General features: G+C 43.1%; 2 protein-coding genes across 3 annotated transcripts in view; one reads left to right on the top strand and one right to left on the bottom strand.

Moving 5' to 3' along the window:
• The first annotated feature begins 2,963 nt into the window (after window positions 1–2,963).
• Window positions 2,964–19,364, top strand: CUNH17orf75 (chromosome unknown C17orf75 homolog). Of its 2 annotated transcripts, none has more exons than XM_048794838.1 (10): window positions 2,964–3,309; window positions 4,023–4,103; window positions 7,448–7,573; window positions 9,009–9,152; window positions 9,398–9,455; window positions 10,635–10,754; window positions 11,470–11,534; window positions 11,686–11,822; window positions 13,101–13,204; window positions 18,209–19,364. In XM_048794838.1, the coding sequence occupies exons 1-10, from the start codon at window positions 3,170–3,172 to the stop codon at window positions 18,221–18,223; spliced, it is 990 nt and encodes a 329-aa protein (XP_048650795.1). In that variant the 5' UTR covers window positions 2,964–3,169; the 3' UTR covers window positions 18,224–19,364. The 2 variants fall into 2 exon arrangements, with proteins under 2 accessions (XP_048650795.1, XP_015356670.1); XM_015501184.2 differs by lacking the exon at window positions 18,209–19,364 and adding an exon at window positions 13,717–14,107.
• The window catches only part of Rhbdl3 (rhomboid like 3), a 61,629-nt gene continuing 56,353 nt past the window's right edge, over window positions 19,341–24,616 (bottom strand). The window contains exon 11 of the mRNA XM_048792724.1: window positions 19,341–23,145. Coding sequence (XP_048648681.1) covers window positions 22,874–23,145 — 272 coding nt within the window. The 3' untranslated portion in view covers window positions 19,341–22,873. The remainder of the gene's footprint in view (window positions 23,146–24,616) is intronic.

Here is a 24,616-nt window from a genome sequence, read left to right as displayed (position 1 = left end):
AGAAACATGTTTGAGCAAATACGTGTATTTTGTCAATTAAAAAATTTTAAGAACAGTCTTTAGGGGAAGACATTTAGAATATTTGGGGAAGAACAGATAAATGCACCTTACAGAAAAACTACAAATAATTTATATAGATACTCTGCCCTCAAGAAGGAGAACATGAATCCCCATTCCTTCCTTAACTGTGGTTGTTCACACACTTACATAGAACGCAAATTCCTTCCAGAGAGTACTGGGGATGGGAGGCAGTAACTTTACAGTAAAGCAGTCTGACAAACACTACCTCTGCTAGGTGAGCAAGGTCAATATTTTCAGTAATAAATCTTGTTGAGAATATGTACCCTTGATATGAAATGATACATAATAATTTACATCTGTGATTTTCCTCCCCAAAACCCGTAACACCAATCCACTCATAAGAAAAACTCAGCAAAACCCAATAGAGGGCCAGGCATGGTGGAGACTTAGGTGGTTGAGGTAGCAGGATCACAAGTTTGAGGTCAGCCTCAGTGATTTGGTATGGCCCTGAGCAACTAAGCAAGATCCTATCTCTACCCCGCCTTTCCTGTCCTTATTTTGTACTGGAGATTTATCCCCCAGGGGCACTTTACCACTGAGTTGAATCTCCAGCCCTTTTTCTTTTCTTTCTTTCTTTTTTTTTTTTTTAATTTTGAGACAGGTTTTTCACTGGGTTGCCTAGAGTCTCACTAAGTTCCTGAGGCTGGCCTCCAACTTGCCATCCCCCTGCCTCAGTCTCCCAAGGCACTGGGATTATAGGCATGCGCTACTGCCTGTGGCATGAGAACCTGTTTCATAACAAAAAATAAAAAGAGCTGGGGATATAGCTTAATGATAAGGCACCCTGAATTCCATCGCTAGTACCCAAAACAACAATAAAAAGAAACAAAAACCACCACTACCATCGCCACCACAACAAAAATGATAGAAAGTATAAGTTAAAAAAAAAGCATTGTAACAAAAGTAAAGCCTTCAAAATATATTGAATTCTTTTCAACCTAGAATTCAATATCCAATCATATAAAACCTAAAATCTGATTTCTGAGGAATATCTAATCAAGCATGATGATATAACAAAGACATGTGAGAATATATTTTTAGACATGCAAGGGCTGAAAAAAGTTGCCTCATATTTACCCTTTCATAGGATGCTGTTGGAGAATTAACCATAATCCAGGAAAATAGAACCCAACAGAGACAAATGTGAAAAAGAGATCCAGACCAGAGTTGGATAAAGGACCATAGGAGGGAATTCTCTGTATTAGTTTTCTCTGACTGCCATAACAAAGTAGCACAAACTAGGTAGCTTAAAACAACAGCGATTTATTCCCTCAGTCCTAGAAGCTAGAAGTTGAAATCAAAGTGTGCATGGGGTGCACACCTGTAATTTCATTTGAGGCAGCTGAAGCAGGAGGGTCTCAAGTTTGAGGCCAGCCTCAGCAACTTAGAAAGACTCTGTCTCAAAATAAAAAGGGCTAGGGATGTAACTTAGTGGTAAAGCACCCTAGGTTCAATCCCCAGTATTAAAAAATTAAAGATTAAAAAAAAAAAATCAGGTGTAATTGACTCATGTAAACTGCACATGTTCAGAGCACACAATTTATGTGTGTATATGGTATTGGGGATTGAACTCAAGGCCTCATGCAAGAGCATACAATTAAGTTTGGACATATGTATGTACTCATGAAACCCTCATTACAATCAAGATAATGAACATACCCATCATGTGCAAGTTTCCTAGTATCCCTCCATAATCGCTCCCAACTGCTCCTCCTTGCCCCTTCCCAGCAACCTCTAATCCAATATAGTAATATTTTTCCCATTTCACACATGAGAAAACTGAAATGCATGGTGGCTTACTAAACTGCCCAAAGTCATACAGCTTGGTCAGTGGTAGCACTTGGGGTTTTAGTTCAAGTTGAAATATTGGACCTAAAATCCCATCTTGAAAAAGTCTCTTGTCTTCAAAATGCACCATCAGCATATCCATCCCCTGGGCATACAGTATTTTCTTAAAGGCCTATGAAAATGTTTGAGACCTATAGAAAAAGTTTCCAAAATATGGAAACCTACCAACCAACCAAACAAGCTGCTGAAATTAAAAAGCATTCATTTGAATGATTACAAAACTTAATGTTATGCCAACAAGTCACCTTTAACTCATTTCTTTGGTATTCAGAGTTCTAGATTCAGGGGCTGGGGCTGTAGCTCTTAAGCTCAAAGTGTATTTAGCACATACCAACCCTGGGTTCCACCCACAGCACCAAAAGAAAAAATAACTAAGTTCTAAAGCCAGAGTGTTTAGGTTAGAATGCCATTTTGCCACTTATTATCTATTGACTGGGGACAAGTAACTTCAGCCCCAGGGTTACTCCTCTGTAAAGCAGGACAGTAATATTCACCTCATGGGGTTGGGAGAATTGAACACGTTAATATTTGTGAAGCATTTAAAATAATTCTCACACAGAATAAGTGTTCAATAAATATTAACTATAAAAGCCAGGCTTGGTGAGACACACTTGAATCCCAGATTCTCCAGAGGCTGAGGCAGGAGGAGTCCAAGTTTGAGGTCAGCAATACAGTTCAGTGGTAGAGCACTTGCTTAGCATGCCAGAGGCGCTGGGTTTGGTGCCCAGCACCACAATCAATAATCAATCAACTCATAAAAATAAAGCAAAATAAAAACTGATTGGCAGCGCACGCCTGTAATCCTAGCAGCTGAGGAGGCTGAGGCAGGAGGATCCTGAGTTCCAGGCCAGTCTCAGCAATTTAGGGAGGGCCTCAGCAACTTAGGGAGACATGGTCCCAAAATAAAAATGACTGGGGCTGTGGCTCAGTGGTTAAGCGCCCCTGGGTTCAATCCCCATTACAAAAATAAAAAAATAAAAAATAAAAAAAAAAAAGGGAGAGAGAGAAGAAGAAGAAGAAAGTAAAAGCTTTTCGGTGAGGGGGAACTCAGGAAGCTTGCTGGGTCCTTCCCGGAAAAAACGCCTTCTTTTTCGGGCCAGCTTCCTGGCTGCGGGGCCAGGGAAACCAGCGGAACGCAGGTGTGCGAGGGCGGGGAGCCGGTCGAGCCTGGCCATCTAGGACTGTACGGCCGCGGGGGATCGGTTTGGCGGCGACACTGAACTGCTCGGAGGCCGCCGCAATGCTCCCGTCTTTGCAGGAATCGCTGGATGGGGATGAAAAGGAACTAGAGAGCAGCGAGGAGGGCGGCCCTGCAGAGGAGCGGAAACTCGAGCCGCCGCCCAGCAGCCACTACTGTCTCTACAGCTACCGCGGAAGCAGGTGCCGGCGCCTGGCCTGGCCTGCCCGGCCGCCCCTGCGGTCCCCCTAATCCCCGGGCCCAATGCCCGGCTTTACACCCCTTCCCCGGCCTGGCGGCCTGGCAGCTCCCAAACGCCATCTTCTCCTCTCCCAGCCACGGTCTCTGTCCCGAAGGGCCCTCCAGCTCTCACTCCGTTCTTCTTGGCTACTAGCCTGGACTTCTCTGCCAGGCCTTCCCTAGCCCCTGCTCTCCTACTGACCCTAGGTCATCTCAGCCCGGCTTCTCGCCCCGGCCGTTTATTTAGGACAGTTCCTGCATGCTCAGTAATTTCAATCCCCATCCCTGTCCTCTGGTCACCATTTCCCCACTTTCCCCCGTTTTTGTCACCCCCCCCCACCCCGTTTTCTTTGTCCTTGCTGCATCTTTTCTGTCCTCCTGGCTGATGTTCCAGGGGCTCTCTTGGCCCTGCTAATTCTGGTGGTGGTTGTTTTAAAGAGTCGCTTCTTTAATCTGTTAGGCCTCTCCTCCACCCCTTAGGTAGCCTGGCGAGAGAAAGGCGCTTGTCAGCTCTGTGTTATGGGTTTTCCCTGTCTTGCAGCAACGCAATAGAGGACCCATGCACTTTAATCTTGCAGTTTTTTACGTGACTCCTTGCACTACCCTTCTTGCAAGGACTCCATTCTGATTTGGAGCCCATAATTGATAGCAAAATTGTTGCTTTTTTGGCTTGCAGATTGGCACAGCAACGTGGGGACAGTGATGATGGAAGCCCAAGTGGCACAAATTTGGAAACTCCCTCTGGTGATGATTTCAGGTAAAACCAACTTACCCACACCATAATGTGTTTCATCTTCTGTGTATCTCTGGCCTGTAGATGTCAGTAGGTACACTATTTCCACTGAATCTCCTCTGAGTCAAACCATCAATTCTTCCTATTCTTTAGGAACCTCTCTCTCATTGGGGCATTCACTGGAGGCTGGGGCAAATCCAAATACTAATACTCTGTGATTAACCAAAAAGAATTATTCTGTTCTTTGGTTAGAACTCCAGTAAAATTTTAAATATCAGGTTGAGATCAAGATTTGAATTTAAGGAGCTGTAGTTGTAGCTCAGTGGTAGAGCACTTGCCTAGCATGTGTGAGGCACTGGGTTCCATCCTCGGCATCACATAAAAATAAATAAATAAAATAAAGGTATTAAAAAATACAATAACATTATGACAGAAAATTTTTTAAAGATTTGAATTTAAACCCTCTCCTCCTCCCTTTGAATATTCTTTTTTTTTTTTTTTTACTATTTTTCTACTTGTCAGTGTACCTTTATTTTATTTATTTATGTGTGGTGCTGTGAATTGAACCCAGTGCCTCACACACACCTCACAAGCACTCTACCACTGAGCCACAACCCCATCCCTGGATATTCTTTAGTAGCTCCTTTACCATACATTAGAATGGAAATTCCAGGACATTAGGGATTATCTCATTTTTGTCTCCCTGTCTTGTCCCTTGAGTAGTGCCTGGCACAGGATAGATGTTTAATACATTGTTATTAAGTGCATGAATGAATGCACCTTTTTTAATAAAGCACATGTAAAATTAAAGATTTATTAATAAATTTTATATCTGTAAATGTATGAGAAACTATGATGTAATAGTCATAATCATATTTAACCATTTTCCTTTTTTAAAAATATATTTATTTATTTTACAGTAGAATTTTTTTGTTTGTTTTTTTTTTTTTGGTTCTGGGGATTGAACTCGGGGGTACTCAAAACTTAAAAAAACTGCTTAAAACTTAAAACTGCTGAGCCACCTCCCCAGCTTAATTTTGTATTTTATTTAGACACAGGGCATCACTGAGTTGTTTAATGCCTCACTTTTGCTGAGGCTGGCTTTGAACTCGTGATTCACCTGTCTCAGCCTCACAAGCTGCTGGGATTACAGGTGTGTACCACTGCACCCAGTAGTAGAATATATTTTGACATGTTGTACGTGAATCAATTCACATTGCAGTACAAAAATACTGAAAAATGGATGATTTAAGGAATTTTTCAGGTGTCATAATAGTATATACGTAGATATTTTTAAAGTCCAGGGGCTGGGCATGTACTCGGTGGTAGAGCACTTGCCTAGCACTCATGAGGCCCTGGGTTTGCTCCCCTACACCACAAGCAAAACAATCTTCATCTTTTAGGGCTGGGGTTGTGGCTCAGTGGTAGAGTGCTTGCTTCGCATTGAGGCACTGAGTTCGATCCTCAGCACCACATAAATGTAAAACAAAGATATTGTGTCCACTTAAAACTAAAAAATAAATGTTTAAAAAAATCTTCATCTTTTAGAAATACATAGTGAGAAATTAATGCATGAAATCATTTCTGGGACATTGCTGCAAAATTTTCTGGGATGGGGGGAATAATATGTGTGTAAAGATGAAATAAGATGACCATGAGCTGATAACTGTTGAAACTGGATCATGGGAACATGAGAACTTACTGTTCTCTCTACTTTTTTTTATTTAAGTTTTTTTAAAAATATTTATTTATTTTTTAGAAGTAGTTGGACACAATACCTTTATTTTGTTTATTTATTTTTATGTGGTGCTGAGGATCGAACCCAGGGCCTCGCATATGCCAGACCATTGCTTATTGAAGGAGAATGTGCACAGTACTCAATTTTTAAAATACTTCTTTAGTTGTAGATGGACACAATACCTTGATTTCATTTATTTATTTTTATGTGGTGCTGAGGATTGAACCCAGTGCCTCACAGGTGCTAGGCAAGCGTTCTACCATTGAGCTACAAACCCAACCTAGTACTCAATTTTTATATATCAATTATACCTCAATAACGTTGAAAGGAAGAAAAAGAAGAATGTGTGCAGGGATGTGATTATAATGACTGACCAGCAAACTTAAGCTGAGTAAGGAGAAAGTAAGTGAGGAGAGGAGAAACTTGAGGGACTGTCAAAAGAGAATCAGTGGTATGAGATAGAGCGCTTGCCTTATACATGTGAGGCGCTGAGTTTGATCCTCAGCACCACATAAACATAAAGATTAAAAAAAAATGAAAATGTGTAAATCCTTCAAAAAATAAAAAGAGAATCAGTGGGCTCAAGATTCCAGTGGAAGCCAGGTCCAGTGGTACACGCCTGTAATCCCAGCGGCTCAGGAGGCTGAGGCAGGAAGATCACAAATTCAAAGCCAGCCTCAGCAACAGCGAGGCCCTGAGCAACTCAATGAGACCCTGTCTCTAAATAAAATACAAAATAGGGCTGGGGATGTAGCTCAGTGTTTGAGTGCCCCTGAGATCTATCTGGTGACCCCTCCCCTCAAAAAAACAGATTCCAGTGGAGTGTCAGGAGTGGTGGAACATACCTGTAATTCCAGTTACTCAGGAGGCTGAGACAGGAGGATCACAAGTTCCAGGCCAGCCTCAGCAACTTAGTGAGACCCTTTCTCAAAGTAAAAAAAAATTAAAAAGGGCTGGGGATGTATAGTCCAGTGGCAAGTGCCCCTAGTTAAGTCCCTAGTACCGAAAAAAAAAAAAAAAAAAGATTCCAGCAGAGTGCCAGTACTGCAGAATTGAATGAGCTGGAGAGAGTAATATTTTAAACTGTTTGATAATAAGTCACACTTGGTGACATACATTCCTAGAGGTCTCATTGTTGTTGTTCAGCTTTCAATCACTGACAAAATAGCTGAAATAATCAACTAAAGGACGAAAGGTTCATTTTGGCTCATGATCTCAGAGGTTTCAGCCCATTGTCTTTGAGTTTCTGGCACTACATCATGGCAGGAGCACATGGTAGAGAGGCCTGTTCACCTAGTGGCTGCTAGGAAGCAAGAGGCGAGAGGGGAGGAGGCCAGGATCCTAATATCCCCATCATGGGCATGCCCCCAGGGAATGCCCCCAATAACCTAATTTTCTCCAACAAGCCCCACCTCTTAAAGGTTCCACTATCTTCCAGTAACACCAAACTGTTAGCATATGGGCCTTTGGGGCACATTCTGAATCCAGACTATAGCAGTAGCCAGTGGATTAGGTAGGTAACCTTCTTAGGTCCTTAAGGGAGACCCTGGCTTTGGTATCATACTTTCTGACTCACAAGTGTGAATGCCCTAGTCCCCTGGTAAGGAATGTGTGTCTTTCATTTGTTAAGCCTCTCCTTGGTGGATACTAATTTACCATCTGAAGTGGAGCCAGAGCTGCGTAGTTTCATTGCTAAGCGTCTTTCGAAAGGAGCCATCTTTGAAGGGCTGGGTAATGTTGCATCTGTAGAGCTGAGGTAAGTATAAAATGTGCTGTGTCCTGAGTTTTTGTTTCCGAGCTAAATATGAGAAGTAATGAGAAACTCTAAAATTTCTCCTACTAGAACTGCCCGGTGTATTGTTGTTTTCCGAGAGCCCACGTGCTGGGATTCACATGTAAACATTTATGGAATGGGGTTAATTGAACGTGGAGACACTGGCACCTACATGTACTTTTTGTACTTTGAAGAGTTAATTACTAAAACCAAAATTGTATATTTTACAGTTATAAAGTGTTTTCCCAAACTTTGGAACAATTCTCCTTACAAAGAGGAGATATAGCACTACTTTTGTTTGCATTTTCAAATGAGAAAATAAACTCAGAAAAGTTAAATAGGATGCCTGAGGTTACAGAACTGTTACCTTGATGGAGTTCACATTTAAACATAGGCATTCTCAGTCCAATTCCAGTTGTCTTTCCATTACACTTCTTGATTATGGTTTGCTTTAGATCATGAAGTTGACACACAAGAGTTTGAAGCCATGGCCCAAGCATGAGGCTATGGGGTAAACCTGGAACATGTGCCTGGAGCTTAGTGATTTGTGAAGGTTTGAGGAAGAAGAGGAATATGCTTATTTTTTTTTGCTTTTTTTTTTTTTTTTAATTTATTCTTTTTAGACATACATGACTGTAAAGTGTATTTTGACATATTATACATACTTGGAGTATTGCTTCCCATTCTTGTGGTTGTACATGATGTGGAATTACACTGGTATTCATATATGAACACAGGAAAGTTATGTCCAATTCATTTTACTGTCTTTCTTATTCCTGTCCCCCTCCCTTCCCTTCATTCCCCTTGGTCTAATCCAAAGTACTTCTATTCTTCCCTTGCCCTCTTGCCCCCATTGTGTGTTAGAATCCACATATCAGAGAGTACATTCAGCCTTTCGTTTTTTGAGATTGGCTTATTTCACTTAGCACAATAGTCTCCAGTTCCATCCATTTACCAGCAAATGCCATAATTTCAAGGAATATGTTTATATTCATGTAAATATGTGTATACCTTGAACAAGAGTGAAATTTGCACACAACCCAGGAGAATTCAAAGAAAAGTTTGTGTTAGGGACTGCTTTCACCAAAGCCCATCTGGGGTGTACAATCATGTTCCCTCTGCTGTTAAGAGTAAACTGACAAGTCTGGGAAGCTCTGAAGAAGTGGGCAGTCTAAAGGTGTTGCTAGATCAAGCTGCAGAGCAGGGCTGGGGTTGTGGCCCAGCGGTAGAGCACTTGCCTAGCACATGCGAGGCCCTGGGTTCGATCCTCAGCACCACATAAAAATAAATAAAGATATTGTGTTCAATTACAACTAAAAAAAACTATTAAAAAATAAATAAATAAAGATGCAGCCCAGTCCACAGAATAAGATGCCTGAGTTATCAAAATATTATCTTTTACTCTTTTCTTTTTCAGAATTCCAGGTTATCAAGTTGGTTGTTATTATTGTCTTTTCCAACAAGGAAAACTGCTTCCTGAAACAGCAACAGTGGGCTCTGAATATAACCCTACAGAGTATGTGGTCTGTTTTTTAGGAGGTTCTGAAAAAGGCCTTGAGCTATATCCTTTCTTTGGTCTAAGGGAATCAGGAAGGAGAATGTGGGAAGGCAAGTGGAGGAGTTATCTACTACCCTCCCCAAGCTTCTCTGCCTTTATGTATGTGCTTGAATTTCATACTTCCTGTGGCCATTTGCCTTGGCTTGTTCTAATTTACAGTTTACATTATTTGAGCAATCTCACATTTCCTGTGTGAGATAAGACATTGTCTTGATTATTCATTCTTTATTACTTCCTTAAGAACATACTTTCAGGCTTGAACTGGACAAGTACATTCAAGGGCTAAAAAATAACATGAACTATGAGGTAAGATGATAGATTTAAAATTTTGTAAGACTGAAATGATTAACCAACCACGACTTTTGTACTTGTCAAGTCATATAGGAAGATAGAAAGACACCTGAATTCTAAAAACTTGACCTTGTAGGCTAGTAGACTGGTGATTTTTAAGGAAAGGAGGGAACATAGTCCTATAATTGTTGAAAGTTTCACAAGACTGCTTGCGATGAATTACTCCTATGAAGACTTCTACCTGTTAAATTCAATAGCATGTCTGGAGAGGAAGAGGATACCCCTTTACTGATTTCTAAGCACATAAGATTTATATTCTGGTCAGAACTAATTGTCCGTGCAGCCTCTGGCACCAGAGACATGCTGCGCAATAGTATAGCTGTCTTTGGACTTAACATCAAAGATTTTTAGAAATACTGCATTTTTATTCATCAATCCTTTATGAATTAGATATCTCCAAATTGACTAATTTATCCAAACTTTTTTAAAAGCTATGCTTTCAACTTGGAGCAGTTGTTGAAGTTATGACTCAAAAATTTATCACCCATTATCCATAGCAATAGTTCCTTTTACTTGTCATGTACTTCTATGATACTGCAAGAGGAAAGGAAGGATCCGTTTAGGGGTGAGCTGAAGCTTCTTCCTATGTGACACTAGTCTTCAGAAAGCAGCACAGCCGAAAGCCAGATGTGTTCATGGTGGCATGTCTGACAACAAGTGGGCTTTGAGTGTTTTGATGGGTTGTTGTTTCTTCTTAACTTTTTCCTTTTTTTTTTTTTTTTTTTTTGATACTAAGGATTGAAACCAGGGCTGAACTTTTTGAGTACAAACGAATTATCTATTTACATTCCTTTAGTCAGTAGTCAATAAGTCTTGCTATGCATGTTCTAGACACTATGCCAGGTGCTGAGGCAGTGAGGATTATTAAGAGAGAACTTCCAATGTAGTAGGGAGGGATAGCCATGTGAATGCCCAACTCTTCCCAGTGAGGAATAGCATAGAACTCTACTAATTCAAATTCCCAGGAAAGCTATATCACAATTCCTTTTTTTTAACTGGTGGTATTAGCTTTTAAAAAAAAGGAGGTGTCTGTTCCAGTTTTCACTGTCAAGAGTACAGTGAAGAAAATGTTTTGAGTCCACTAATAGGAAGGCTTATGCGGTATTAAAGCAAATAATTTCTCTCTTGATCTAGGAAGGGGGCCTGGAAAACCATACCAAGGCTTATCTGAACAGCTGGTTTGAGGATGTTGTTTGCCCAATCCAAAGGGTTGTTCTTCTTTTTCAGGAGAAACTTACTTTTCTGCTACATGCGGTATGTATTGCCCAAACAAGAGCATTTCCTTAATCAAGAATCACTTTGGCAGAGTTTTTATGATATGGGGAGTGAATCCAGGGCCTTGTGCTTGCCAGGCAAGTGCTGCACCACTGAGCTACATCCCCAACCCTTTTTTTGTTTTTGTTTTTAAGATAGGGTCTCTAAGTCCAGGCCAGCCTTGAAGTTGCAATTCTCTTGCCTCAGACTCCCAAGTATCTGATATTACAAGTGTGCACCATCCTGGCTAGAGTTTGGGTTATCTGGAGACAAATCACTTTTCTGTGAATATTTCTTTTTCCCCTGAATATTCATTTAAACTATGCTTGCTGTCAGGGTAGAGCACACTTAATTTATTCAGATCTAGAAGATTATATTACAAAGGTAAAACTGAATTGCAAATGCCTACTGAGTCTTCCTAATAGGATAAAACATTTTTAAATAATTACTTTTTGAACTGATCTAAGAGAGGTAATTTCCAAAACATTTTGAAAAGGAAAACAAAATTATAAAGTGATTTTAACTATACAAAAATATTAGCAAGGAGCTGCTAAACCAGCTGCTAAACCATCTCTCTCTGGAGAGCTTGTGGGCTATGCCCATCAGTCATTGTCTAGTAAAGTGGTTACTGGGAATGGTAACATTTAGTCATGAGTGGCTGCTCAATAAGGGAAACTGGAAGACATATCAATCAGGCTTTATTTTTCTCTCATAGGCTTTGAGTTATACTCCTGTTGAGGTTAAAGAATCAGATGAAAAAACAAAGAGAGACATTAACAGGTAAAGAACATAGTTTTTGCAGAGAGAATCTTTTCCACAGCAAGCCTGACTTATACGTTTTTAAACCCTCCCCCTTCCAGTGCAGAATGATTTAGTTTTCTCCCTCCCATAGTCCAATACTGTTTGTGAAAAAAGTCTGTGTGTTTGGCAGGTTTCTGAGTGTGGCCAGTCTTCAGGGACTAATTCATGAAGGCACCATGACATCTTTGTGCATGGCCATGACAGAAGAGCAGCATAAGTCTGTAGTCATCGATTGCAGTGGCTCCCAGCCTCAGTTCTCCAATGCAGGTGAGCCATAAACTCTGGACCTCTTTTGAGGTCCTCTTTTTGCATTGAGAATAAAGGATACAAACATCCTTCTTGCCTTGTACAATTTTTCATGGCTATCCCAAGCTTGCTGAAAACAATAGTAATTCTAGAAACATGGAAATTAAGTCATGCCTAGAAATTCCATTCTTAGATATACAGAGAAACTCATATATGTGCACAAGAAGATGAATACAAAAATATTCATGAAAACATTATTTAAAATTATAAAAAATTGGAAATCAATGTGTACAGCAAGAATTTGATACACTGGTATTGCATGCTATGGGACATTATAGAGCAGTTGAAAATGAATGTACCAGAGATGACATATGTTAGTATAGCTCTCAAACATATTATTCAGTGAAAAACCACTAAAAAAATACATAAAGGACTGGGCATGGTGGCGCATGCCTGTAATCCCAGCAACTCATGAGGCTGAGGTAGGAGGATCATAAGTTCAAGACCGGCCTTAGCAAATTAGAGAGGGCTTAAGCAACTTAGCGAGACCGTGTTTCAAAAAATAAAAAGGGCTGGGGATGTGACTCAGTGGTCAAATGCCCATGGGTTCAGGTTCAATCCCTGGTACCAAAAAAAAAAAAAAAACATAAAGGTTTTTACATATGCAAAATAATAACTTAGAGATACAAAGGGATACAGCAAAAGTTTTAGAGAAATATATGGGAATCATAATCCTTTCTGATGGGAAAGAAGGGGCTATGATTGAGACACACTTGAAGGTGGGGGTGCTTCAGCCCTCTTCATATTTCTTAGCCATATGGGGAGCACACTAGTTTTTAGATCACTATAAAAGTCATTACAAATAAATATGATAAAAAATTTAATATTTGAAAAGTTCAGTATAAATGTTGTTATAAAGAAATAACTGGGGGCTGGGGATGTGGCTCAAGCGGTAGCACGTCCGCCTGGCATGCGTGCGGCCCAGGTTCGATCCTCAGCACCGCATACAAACAAAGATGTTGTGTCTGCCAAAAAAAAAAACTAAAATAAATAAAGAGAGAGTTCTTTAAAAAAAAAAAAAAAAAGAAATAACTGTCTTGGGGCTATGGTTGTGGCTCAGTGGTAGAGCTCACCTAGCACGTGCAAGGCCCTGGGTTCGATCCTCAGCACCACATAAAAATAAAATAAAGATATTGTGTCCAACTACAACTAAAAGAAATTTAAAAAGGGGAAAAAAAAGAAATAACTGTCTTGTAGGATAGCATTTTTATTTATTTAATTTCTCTAAATATTTTGTAGGAAGCAACCGGTTTTGTGAGGATTGGATGCAGGCTTTCTTAAATGGTGCTGAAGGGGGTAACCCTTTTCTTTTCCGACAAGTACTGGAGAACTTTAAATTAAAGGTAATTAATTGACTGTGTGCCAAGGGCCACATACAGTTTTTTGTCTGCATTTTAATTAGTACCCATGATAGAATAATAAATCTGTTTTGCAGTTGTGATGTCTATTAAACAAGATGTTCTTAAAACGAATTCATCAGAAGGCTTTTAATTTTTCAGTAGCTTCTGCATACATATAATTTCATCACTTCCAATAAATTGGGTTGAAAGCTTGCTTTTATTTAAGGAAGCTTACTGATGTATTTTAGTTGCAAAGCACACACACAAAAAAGTGGTTCAAAATTCTGACGGGAGTGTTTTCACCTTATTTAGGAGATTTTTAAGTATTTTTACTTACATATGAGATTTTGCTCTGCCAAGGGTAAAGCATTTTAACAATAAAGATGATAGAAATGTTTAAGATGAAAAGCAAACAATCTAGAACATATATTGAGTTCTCAGCTGGATAGGAGATATTTTTCAAGCTTCATTATTATCCCACTACACACATATTTAACTAGGTAATCTTTTTCTAGGCCATACAAGACACAAACAATTTGAAGAGATTTATCCGACAGGCAGAAATGAATCATTATGCTTTGTTTAAATGTTACATGTTCCTAAAGAACTGTGGTAGTGGAGATATCCTTTTGAAGATTGTTAAAGTGGAACACGAAGAAATGCCTGAAGCCAAAAATGTGGTAGCTGTCCTTGAAGAATTCATGAAAGAAGCTCTTGCCCAAGGTTTTTGATCATGTTTGAGACAACTACTTCGTGAAGTTGTATATTCAAGCCTTGGCGTTTGAAATTGCAGTTGTTAATAATTGTTCATAGGATTACTGTTTAGGATTATTTGAATTATACCAGATTGTTTTTTCTTTTTGTATTTAAAAATTTTAACTTAATTAAACATAAAAATCTAAGGAATATCTTCATTGAGTCCTACATCGATATGTGTGTTAGAATTGTGGAATTTTGGTCTATTGTTGCTCCCATAAATTCTAAACTTCAAAAATGTGTTGCCTAAGTGGACATGGTGATGATGCACACCTGTAATCCCAGTGGCTGGGGAGTTTAAGGTAGAAGGATCACTAAGTTCAAAGCCAGCCTCAGTCACTTAGTGAGGGCCCTAAGCAACATAGCAAGACTGTCTCTAAATTAAATATAAAAATGGCTGGGGATATGGCACAATGGTTAAGCATCCCTGGGTTCAATCCCTGTTACCAAAAATAAATAAATAATAGAAAAGAAATGCGTTGCCTCAGAAACTTCAGAGATGATTTTGCGGCTTCTCTCAAAAGTTTGCTGCAGTATTTACAATTTTTCTTCTCAGAAAAAAACTCATAGCACTTTTTTTCTCAATAGATTATAGCTTCTTTTTTAAATACGTAATTCCAGTCACAGAGAGATTAGTACCACTACACCATTTCATAGATTTGTGCATCCTGCATCCTGCAGGTACCTGATACAGTTTTTTTTTTTTTGGTCTGATTAATAGTTGGCTTGGATGATGAAGCCAGCTTTTAAGTCAATATGCAAACAAATCATAAGTATATAAGAAATTACATAAGCTTCAAAAATAGATGCACTAGCTGCAAGATAAAACGTTAGCTCTGATGGAAAGCGGCTGCAGAACTGGCGCCCACCCGTCACCACTTTTCTTCATTAATTTGTCCACAGATAGTTGCCAGTATTTTTTTTCTTTTAGATGAAAATGCCAGAGTTTTTAAATAGTGTGAAGAAATAAAGTACATAAGTTTTACAAACAAACTGTAAGATAAGGAATGCAAACAGAGATTCTTCGTATCAGAGTTATTCATTGATTTTAGTTTTTGTATATTTATTACAAACCTCAGATTGTTTTACTCTGAATCAATTCACAGTGCCCTCGGCTAGCCATTTATAATTCCCATGGAAGCCAACGGTAGCTACACACATATTTGTTCTGGATAGCTCTTTAATAAATTCATTTGATAATGATTTTTGTTTAGAAGATCAGAAGTCTTATGTTCTCACTGCCTTCAGGACGTTCAGAGGAACACAAGCCTGTAAAACTGAGCAACTCATAAATGGCTGTAAATTCATGTTAAGTGCTGAGTTTTAACTTTCAAAATGACCGACAATGGCCTTCTGCTTTCTCCTCTACAGAAGTAAGTCTAGGAACATGACTCACCAAGCCCTTACTTTTTGTTTAACGAGAAATACAATTCAGGATCTTCATAAATGCTTTCATATGGTTTTAAAGTTTAATAACAGATTATAGGCAGTATGGAAAAAAATCTGAGCAGCATTTTTTAAAAAATATTTATTTTTTAGGTGTAGATGGACACAACACAATGCCTTTATTTTTATGTGGTGCTGAGGATCGAACCCCGGTCCCGCCCGTGCTAGGCGAATGCTCTACCACTGAGCCACAATCCCAGCCCCTAAGTAGCATTTTTTATAAAAGTATTCAGGATGACTATGGAAGATCTGCAATTTTATGACACTATCTTGGAATCTCTAGAATCTTTTTTTGTTTTGTTTTGTTTTCTGTCTTTTTCTAATGCATTTGGTTGTCCATTTGGAAGTTAGGTTTTTAAATAAACAACATGTTGAGTCTGGAAAATATAGTTTTAATTTTCAAATTTATATGCCATTCAAGAGTCCATGTTGTAAATGGCTGTTAAAAGCAAATGCTTGGCACAGTGGTGCATGTTTTAATCCCAGCGACTTGGGGAGACTGAGGCAGGAGGATCACAAGTTCAAGGCCAGCCTGAGCAACTTAGCAAAACCATAGGGTCTCAAAGGGCTGAGGATTATATCCCAGTAGAAAAGTATCCCTGGATTCAATCCCTAGTACTACAACAGTAAAATAATGATAAAGCAAATGTATTACATGTTTCAACTTACTTACAGATATAGGCAAGGTATAACCATATCATCTGTTTGTATATATATACTCACTATATATTACAGTTGTAGACAGTAGTCATTTTTAAAAGTCTGACATTCTGTGTCACTATTATAGACAGAATGATGTTATGAAATTGGATACTGTGTTGATCATGAGAAGAAACTCAGAGCTCATGACAAGAAATGAGTATTTGTATCCAAATTTAAATAAGCTAATGTATTAATGTTTAAAGTTGTACAAAGTGCCAGGTGTGGTGGCACAAACCTGTAGTCCTGGCTACTGAGGCTGAAGGAGGGCGATTGCAATTTTGAGACTAGCCTGGGAAATTAGTGAGACCCTGTTTCAAAATTAAAAAATAAAAAGGGCTGGGATGTAGCTCAGTAGTAAAGTACTCCTGAGTTCAATCCACAGTACCCCCCCCCCAAAAAAAAAGTAATAAAGTTGTAAAAAGTATTTGTTCAGACAGGAATAAATTTATGTATTATTTATGTGGTATACACACAGATAAAATGTATGTTTATCATGTACCCAAAATAGTCTGTTTATCTGTAATTATATTTGTAATAAAACTTAGCTTCTAATCAAGATAGCCATTTTTACTTCATGAGCTCAATTCTCAGGCCTTACCCTTGTATTAATTCCCAGAAAGTTTGTGGGGAACTTGTTATGCTAAGAATGTGTTGGAGAAAATCAAATCACCTGCTGAGATACACCTTTCTGCATCCTGCCCCAGGAAGTGTAAGAGCAATTTTTATCACAATATTTTATTCACTGTCCAGTAAAGTTATATCTGTAGAATACAATAGCCCAAGTCATGTCCTCTCACTCTTATTATTTTTAAAATATATTTTTAGTTGTAGTTGGGACACGATACCTTTATTTATTTTTATACGTTGCCGAGGATCGAACCCAGGGTCTTGAATGTGCTAGGCGAGCGTTCTACCGCCTAGCCACAATCGCAGCCCTCACTCTTACTATTAACTGTGACAATGCCTGTCCTTTACCAGAGGATCACTTATAGCAGATGCTAGGCAAGACTGCAGACTTCTCAGAAATGAGATTCAGTCTCTGGGACCTAGTTGTCCTAACCATGTGCCTTCTCATGGCTTCAATGCATTCTTCTACTTGGTGGTCTCAGAGGGCAGCTGCGTTCTCTAACTGGTGAAGTTCCTAACTGCCTCAGAGACTTTGAATCATGTGGACAGATTGCTGAGGGGGCATAAATGCCAAGATTCTGGAAATCAGGGTTAACGGAGAGCAGTAATGGATCGACAGCTGTGGGGTTTCTTGCGAGCTACTTCTGGGAGGGCTAACAAAGTGGAGGGCCTATTGAGTGAACTCCAAGCAAATGATCCAAGATTCCTTATTGTTACTGAATGGCCATGGCCCTAATGCAATGAGGTTTGCCCTTTAAATAAATACCCTGACACGTCTACATGGTTAGTGTCTTTAAAGTCCCATAAAATATCTGAGGGCTGAGAGCAGGGAACCAGACATCTTGGGTTACCTTCCCCTTGTGTACAACCACGGGGATGTTTTTATCCTCTTCACATAAAGTGGCTGTGATCTACTCCAGTGGCTAGCTCGTAGTAGGTGTTCAGTAAAATTGTTTTTGTTTTCTTCCTTTCAGTTCTGGGAATTGAACCCAGGGGCACTCAAACACTGAGTTACATCTCCCTTATTTTTTATTTTTGAGACAGATTGCTTAGGGTCTTGCTAAGTTGCTGAGGCTGGCCTCAAATTTGCAGTCCTCCTGCTTCAGCCTCCCAAGCCACTGGAATTTCAGGCATGTGTCACCACACCTGGCAAAAATATTTTTTTATTGTTTTTATTTTTGTAGTGCTGGGGATTGAACCCTGGACTTTGCACATGCCAGGCAAGCATTTTACCACTGAGTCATATCTCTAGCACTGTTTTCATTTCTTAATTATCTCATTATTATTATACCTTGTTAAGTTATTGGAAAAGGGCTGGGGATGTGGCTCAGGCGGTAGCGCGCTTGCCTGGCATGCGTGCGGCCCGGGTTCCATCCTCAGCACCACATACAGACAAAGATGTTGTGTCCGCCAAATACTAAAAAATAAATATTAAAAAAATTCTCTCTCTCTCTTTCTTTAAAAAAAAAAAAAAAGTTATTGGAAAAATGAGAATCTGATAGAAGGAAGGAACCAGAATAGTAAAAAGTGAAATGGAAGAAGGCCTAACCTCTTCAAGGAGCTTGCCTTGAAATGCCTCAAATACTGGAGCCTGGCATTGACCCAATGGAACACCTGTGCTCTGATAGGGTCTGATTTTCCTTCTAGGGAAGTCAGTTATCCACACTCCAGATAGAAGTGATTCCTTTGACTGTTAAGCCTGAACCACACTCTTTGTTCTGGGGTGGCTTCTGCAGCATTTAGAAATATTTTAAAATAATACACAGGAAACTGACCTGAAAGAATACTTGGGAGAGACAACCCTCTTGATGAATTTAACAGGACAGTTTAATCCTCAAACCAGAAGTTAACAGAATGACAACAGGACATACACTGGCCCCGATTTAGAGAAGTTAGTGGAAACTCTACTTTCTCAGGCCTCATCCACTCAAAGCCAGCTTGACAGTTTCTCTTCCTGACCTGACTCCACCCCTAACTGTCAAGCTCCTTCCCTTTCTGTCTGTGAACTCAGCTTACCCTCCTAACCCTGAGAACATCCCATTCCTCAAGGCTAGGATGCTGATGGCCCCAAGAAGGACCTGAAGACTAGTCTTCAAGATGAAGAAGGAATCCCGAGGACATTTCAAAGATTTCATGATGATGATTACAGTATGAATCCGTCCTAGGGATACATGAGTGGAAGGGAAGGCCGGGGGGCACCCACCAGGACACTGGCTTAGAGGTTCCTGACCTGAAGCCAGGAGTGACTTTCCTCATCCACTGCCACCCACCTCAAAAATCATCCACAAAATCGTCTTTGTATATGCATTTGATGGGAAGAGCAATCAGGGCTTTCACCAACCACTGAAATGAGCTCAGCAATTCAGTAAAGTTGAAGAAAGAAACACTGGCACCAACCCCCCATGCTCCCTCCATGTTTATGAACTGCCAATCCCCCACCACTGTCCCTCACCGTCTCCCACCCACCCTGACCCAGGCCCAGACAAAAACAGGTTCCCGTACCAGCCCTCAGGACACATCCTGAATAACCAATGACTTAAAAAAAAAAATCTTTAATGGAATCTGTGCTCAAATAATATGTTACAACAAAAATATACAGAATGTACACAATACAAAAATATTTAGAAACCAACATTGCAGTTTTTTTTTTTTTTTTTCCTCCCACTTACTCAAGTCCTGGGGCGGTGGGGGTGGGGGGCAGTTCACTGTTGGGCACTGTTTTTAAGGCAGAGGAGAATCGGCCAGTGCTTTGCAGCCAGCTTGGGAGCAACACCCATGATGCGGGAGAGGGATTCCCCGCATCGCATCTGCACTCTGGAGGAAAGTCCTGGTGTGGTGAGCAGTGGTTCCCCTAATGCTCTGGGCAATAATGGTTCTCATGGAAATTGAGAGTCCCATTAGCTGCCAAAAGAGCCTCATTAGGGAGTTTTTCCTAATTAAAAAAAACGAATGATGAATGGTGTCATTAAAGTGAAATCTCTCCTTTGAAGGCCTGTTTTCCCTTCCCCAGTTTGAGATTCCTCTCCAGTTTAAGGAGCCAGGCGCCTGTGGCCGCTGTCTGGGGATTCCCCAGCTCTCAATTTCTGTGCTCCAGGACAGACAGGCGGACCTACCTCCAGCAGCCTGAAGATGTACCCGTCATCTACTGCCCAGCGTCCTGGCTGGCAGCCATACAGGAGAGGAAGGTGGGACAAAGGGAAGAGGCCCGAGGCCAGTTGGGCAAGCGCTGCTGAGGGTTGGAGAGGGCACAGGAGCACGGGCCCCTCCTGAGGAGAAGGCCAGAGCCCCAGAAATAAACCTGTCTGGATCTTGTGAAGTGACTCCACTGTCCCTGATCTGTGGCCCTGCTTGGGAGTGGTGGTTGGGAGAAGACGGTGGCAGGGAACAGCTGGTGCTGGTGGCCTGAGCTCTGGATGAGACTCCCTTCCAGAGCTCCAGGCCCTGAGGGTGGACTTAACAGGGTGAGAGGAGGGAGGGAGGAGACTGCCCTTTCCAGAAACAAGCTCTTAGCTGAAGCCCTGAAGGAGCTGGGAGCTTCTGAGGGCTCACTAGAGTCTAGTTCCCTGCCTCTGAGCCACACCTGACAAGATGGAGCTCTGCTGGCTCCCCCCTCATCCCAGCAGCCCCAAGTGCCAGGACAGCAGGGCCCAGCTGCCTCTTCCCTCCAGAAAGGGACAGAAGCATTCAAGCTTAGCTGCTGCTGTAGCCCATGGACAGAGGCATGGGTCCTGGCCCCTCTTGATCCTTACTCAAGTCTTGGCCCAGGCTCCACAGCCTCGCACCCTCTCCTAAGCAGCAGACCCTTCCACCCACATCGTCCCAGGGCAGCGAATGGCAGGCAGGACACAGAATAGATGTTCCAGGCTGATGTGACTCAGCCCACGTGGCCTCAGGCTGACTGGCAGTCCTTGGCAGAATTGGCACTAGTGTGACCTTGAGGCCATACGTGGGGGACCAGGACAATGTAGTTAGTGCTGAGCAAAGATGGGGAAGGGCCTGGCATAGACTATGAGTGAGTGTGTCCTGGGGTAGAAAGACCTTCCCGTTTCCATACGGTCATTAGCTCAGGAAGCGACAGTGGCCAGGGACCCCCAGACACCTGCCTGGTTGACCCTGGACCTCACGGCACACAGGCTCTGATGGGCACAAGGCTGATGGAAGGCAGCCCCACACTCCTGCCCTTGACCCTGCAGCCCCTCTGCCTCCAGGCCTGGGGTTCTTTGTCCTTTCAGGAGAGTTAGACTTCCAAAAGCAGTATAAAGGGAAGGACAGATTTTGTGAAAGGTCACCCACCCAACACCCTTGGCTCAGGGCTGCAGTGGCTCCTCCAGCGCAGGCCTGAATGCTGCCCTCCCTTCCAGGAGGGGAGAGGCAGCTGGCGCCCTGCTGGGAGGCGGGGCTTCTGCTCTCACCTGTCCTGGCATCTGGGGCTGCCAGGTGGTGGGGGTGGGGTGAAGTCATTCCCCCAGCCTCATCGCCTATTTGTGAAGCAAGGGTGAGGGGTCTCCATAGTCCTCGGTTCCCCCCCCAGCTCTCAGCAGCTGCACCCCCAGGCTGCTCTCGCCCTGGACACTCATCCAAGCCCCGAACAAGGCTCCTCTGGAGCGATGTTCCACCTAAACTAGAATGTCCTTCACTGCAGCCACCTGTCCCCCTATCTCAAATGGACACATAGCCTCAATAGTCCTGCCCGAGCCTTTCTTGCACCCCAAAAGATTCTCTTCTCAGGGAGACAGAACAAGACAGGACATTTTCGGATCGGAAAGCTATGCCAGAGGTAGAAAGGAGCAGAACTTGGATGCATTTCTTCTTAGCAATCCAAGGGCTGAGAGGGCCCAAGATCGCCCTAGAGCAGAGATAATTTTCCTGCAGGTCAGTGATGCTCAGGGAATGTCTGGAAGGGACAGAAGATGGGAAACAAGGGAGGCAGGCTTTTCTAAAAACAAGGACACCCGGTAACCACACCACAGCACACCAGGGCTCCCTGTACCTCCTCTTAGACTCCCCACACACCCACCGCCTCACGTGACTTCCTCTCCAGGCTCCAGCTTGCCCCACATCATCTTTCCCTACACACACGGTCACTCACTCACACCTGGACACTGTCTCCATACCAAAAGGACAGGCACAAAGTCGGGTCAGGGCAGTAGAAGGGAAAGAATAGACCCTAAAGTCAAGGCAGGTGCAGCTGCTGGGCGGCTAGTGTGTGAAGTCAGCATCCAGGATGAAAGGGAGGGAGAGGCTGAAAGTTGGTCCTGGGGCTTCCCCAGAAGGAACTTGGGCTGAGGTTTATTCCCCCAGCTTGGGGCTCTCTCACTATCCCCCAGGGCTAGAGTGGGATCTGGAGCTTACAGATCTCCCTGCCTTGTCCAGTACAGGCCCTAGAGGTCATGCCCCAGTAACCACTGGCTGGCCCAGGAGGGTACCCCCCCCCCCCAGTATCTCTCAGGTTAAAGCCAACACATCCACCACTGGGCCCTCTTTCCACCCCAGAACTCCAGACCTGGACTCCAGAGGGAACACTGTGCTGGGTGTGGTGGCGCACACCTGTAATCTCAGCAAACTGGGAGGCTGGGGCAGGAGGATTGTAAATCCAAGGCCAACCTCAACAACTTATGAGCAAGACCCTGCCTCAAAATAAAAAAATAAAAAGGGCTGGGGAAGTGGCTCAGTGGTAAAGAGCCCCTGGGTTCAATCCCCAGTACCAAAAAAAAAAAAAAAGTAAACAGAGGAAACACTACCTGGCCACAGAGACCCTCCGACCTTCCCTATGTCTCTCAGGGTCTCTCGGGGTGGAGGATGAGGGACAAAGCTGTTGCCCCTCCTGTGGCCAGGAAAGGACAGCACATGGAACCAGCCAGCCCACAGGGCAGCTTCTCACCCTACCCCAGGCCTTTACCCAGGCCTGATGTCACCAGAACAGGCTAGAAAAATGACAGCAGCCATATCCAACTCCTCCTCCAGTGCCTTTCAAAAAGAGGCCCCACCGTGTGCCCGTAGCAAAACACAAACATCGCAGTAGCAGCGGAGTCCTTGCCTTTCCTCTCTGGCTTCACTGAGCTGGTGATGAGAAAAAGATCCAGGTGCTCCCTCTGGATGCTGCTTCTCCCTCCCCTCCCCACCTCCTCCGTCCTCAGCCCCTTATGGGGGCGGTGGCAGCTTCAAGTCCAGCAGAGAATAGGCGAAGATGTTCCAGAAGATGGCGAACAGCACGAAGACGGTGTACATGGCCACAAAAATCCACCACAGCGACTGGTCCTGCAGCCTCTGCTCATAGTTCCTCAGGACTACCACGCCCAGGGTGATGCCCACGGCCACACCACCCAGGTGTGCCACGAAGCTCGGGTGAGGGCAGGGCGGGTAGGCCGATGGGTGGAAGCGGAGCCACACGGCCCGCCCGAACTCCAGACTCACTGCAGGAGGAGGAAGCACAGAGAAGTCACAGGAGGGCCCCGGGCGGGGGCTGCAGGGACAGAGGCCTCGCACCCCAGACCACCACCCTCTGATTAATGCGTTTATGGCTGTGAGATTACACACGTAAGACAATTTCATTAAGAGATTCATCTATGGGGAAAAAATAGGTGACGTAAAGTCAATGCCGGGCATAAGGAGGGGACTCTTCAGGGAGTCTGGTAGGTCCTCCGGAGGCAATCTTTAATCTGTGATCTGAGTATTCAGAGGGGTCTTGCCCCGAGAGCCCGAGGAGGGTGTTCCCGGGAGAGGGCAGGGGCTGACTGCAAGCCCAAAGGCCCTGGCAAAGCTGAGGTTGCACCAAGTCCTGGGGCCCGGATCCCAGGTTGTCCAACTGTAGGAAGTCTCAGCCTCGGTGCGCCAGGCTGCACTGGTGGAGCCTGTTAGCAACTTCAATATGTGCCCAGCACATGCTGTGTTTTCATGCATTATCTCAAAACCCTCAGAAAACTCTCAGAACCACTGCTTTTGTGGTTAGGAGGAAGGGATGGAGAGGGACAAGGACAAAGAGGGAAGGAATGGAAGTAAGCGATCCTCACTCCACCCTCATCCCAGAGAATTTCTGGACTTTCTCCCTAAGACAATTCTAAGATACCACCATCTGCTCTCCGATCCTTCCTTCTTTTGTGAATTTTTTGGGTGGGCCAAATAGGGATGTCTTGAAGGGACAAGTATGAGGCAACCTCATTTCCCAACACCAAAGGAGCACAGAGAGCTCACTTTCCCACTTAACAGGTGAGGAAACCAAGGTAAACCTACAGACCGAAAGAAAGCCCTTTGAGGGGAAGGTTTGCAGTTGTTCCACTACCATTTAGTTAACCAGTGGGCCTCTCTACCCTAACCATTTTGGAGTGCCAGAACTGCCAGGGACCTGCATTCCCCTGGGGACTGCCCCACCTTCTGCACTGGCCCTGCAACTCCCAAGGTGGCCAATAGGTGGTGGAAAAAGAGCAGCTGGGGACTGAGGCTCAGCTCCCCCCACTCCACCCAGCCCCCAGGGAAGCCTTTCTGCCTCTGCTGAACAGGTCCTGGGTTCAATACAGGAGCATTAAAACCAATGGTTCCCAACTCCAAAACAGCATTTTAGTTTTTATGATGCTTCTCCTTCCTTCTTTGAAAGCAAGTGAAGGGCAGAGTCTGGACAGACACAGCGGCAGAGTTCACCCATGCTCCCGCCCCTGGTCCCCTGCTCAGAGTCAAGGGGTTTTAAGTCTGAAAAGTTCTCTCTGGGATTAGAAATCCTCTAGTCTCATCCAGGAAACAGATCCAGAGGGCCCCTCTGTGGGTCAGGGACAGACGTGATTTCCTGAGAGCCATGGGGCCAGAGGCAAGGAATGTGGACGTACATTAGAGGGGAGCCCTCACAGGCCTGGCCCTGCAGCAGGGAGCTGCCCCAGGCTGAGAAAGCCAGGC

This window comes from Marmota marmota, unplaced genomic scaffold, assembly GCF_001458135.2.
Source record: "Marmota marmota marmota unplaced genomic scaffold, marMar, whole genome shotgun sequence".
Taxonomy (NCBI): domain Eukaryota; kingdom Metazoa; phylum Chordata; class Mammalia; order Rodentia; family Sciuridae; genus Marmota; species Marmota marmota.
Note: the sequence above shows the minus strand (reverse complement) of the source record. Positions and strands in the feature narration are given on the sequence as shown.

Coding starts and splice junctions, on each gene's coding strand:
- CUNH17orf75 (XM_015501184.2), top strand. CDS start 3,170: ATGCTCCCGTCTTTGCAGGAATCGCTGGATGGGGATGAAAAGGAACTA. Junction 7,574..9,008: donor GTTGCATCTGTAGAGCTGAG/GTAAGTATAAAA, acceptor TTTCTTTTTCAG/AATTCCAGGTTATCAAGTTG. Junction 10,755..11,469: donor TTACTTTTCTGCTACATGCG/GTATGTATTGCC, acceptor TTTCTCTCATAG/GCTTTGAGTTATACTCCTGT.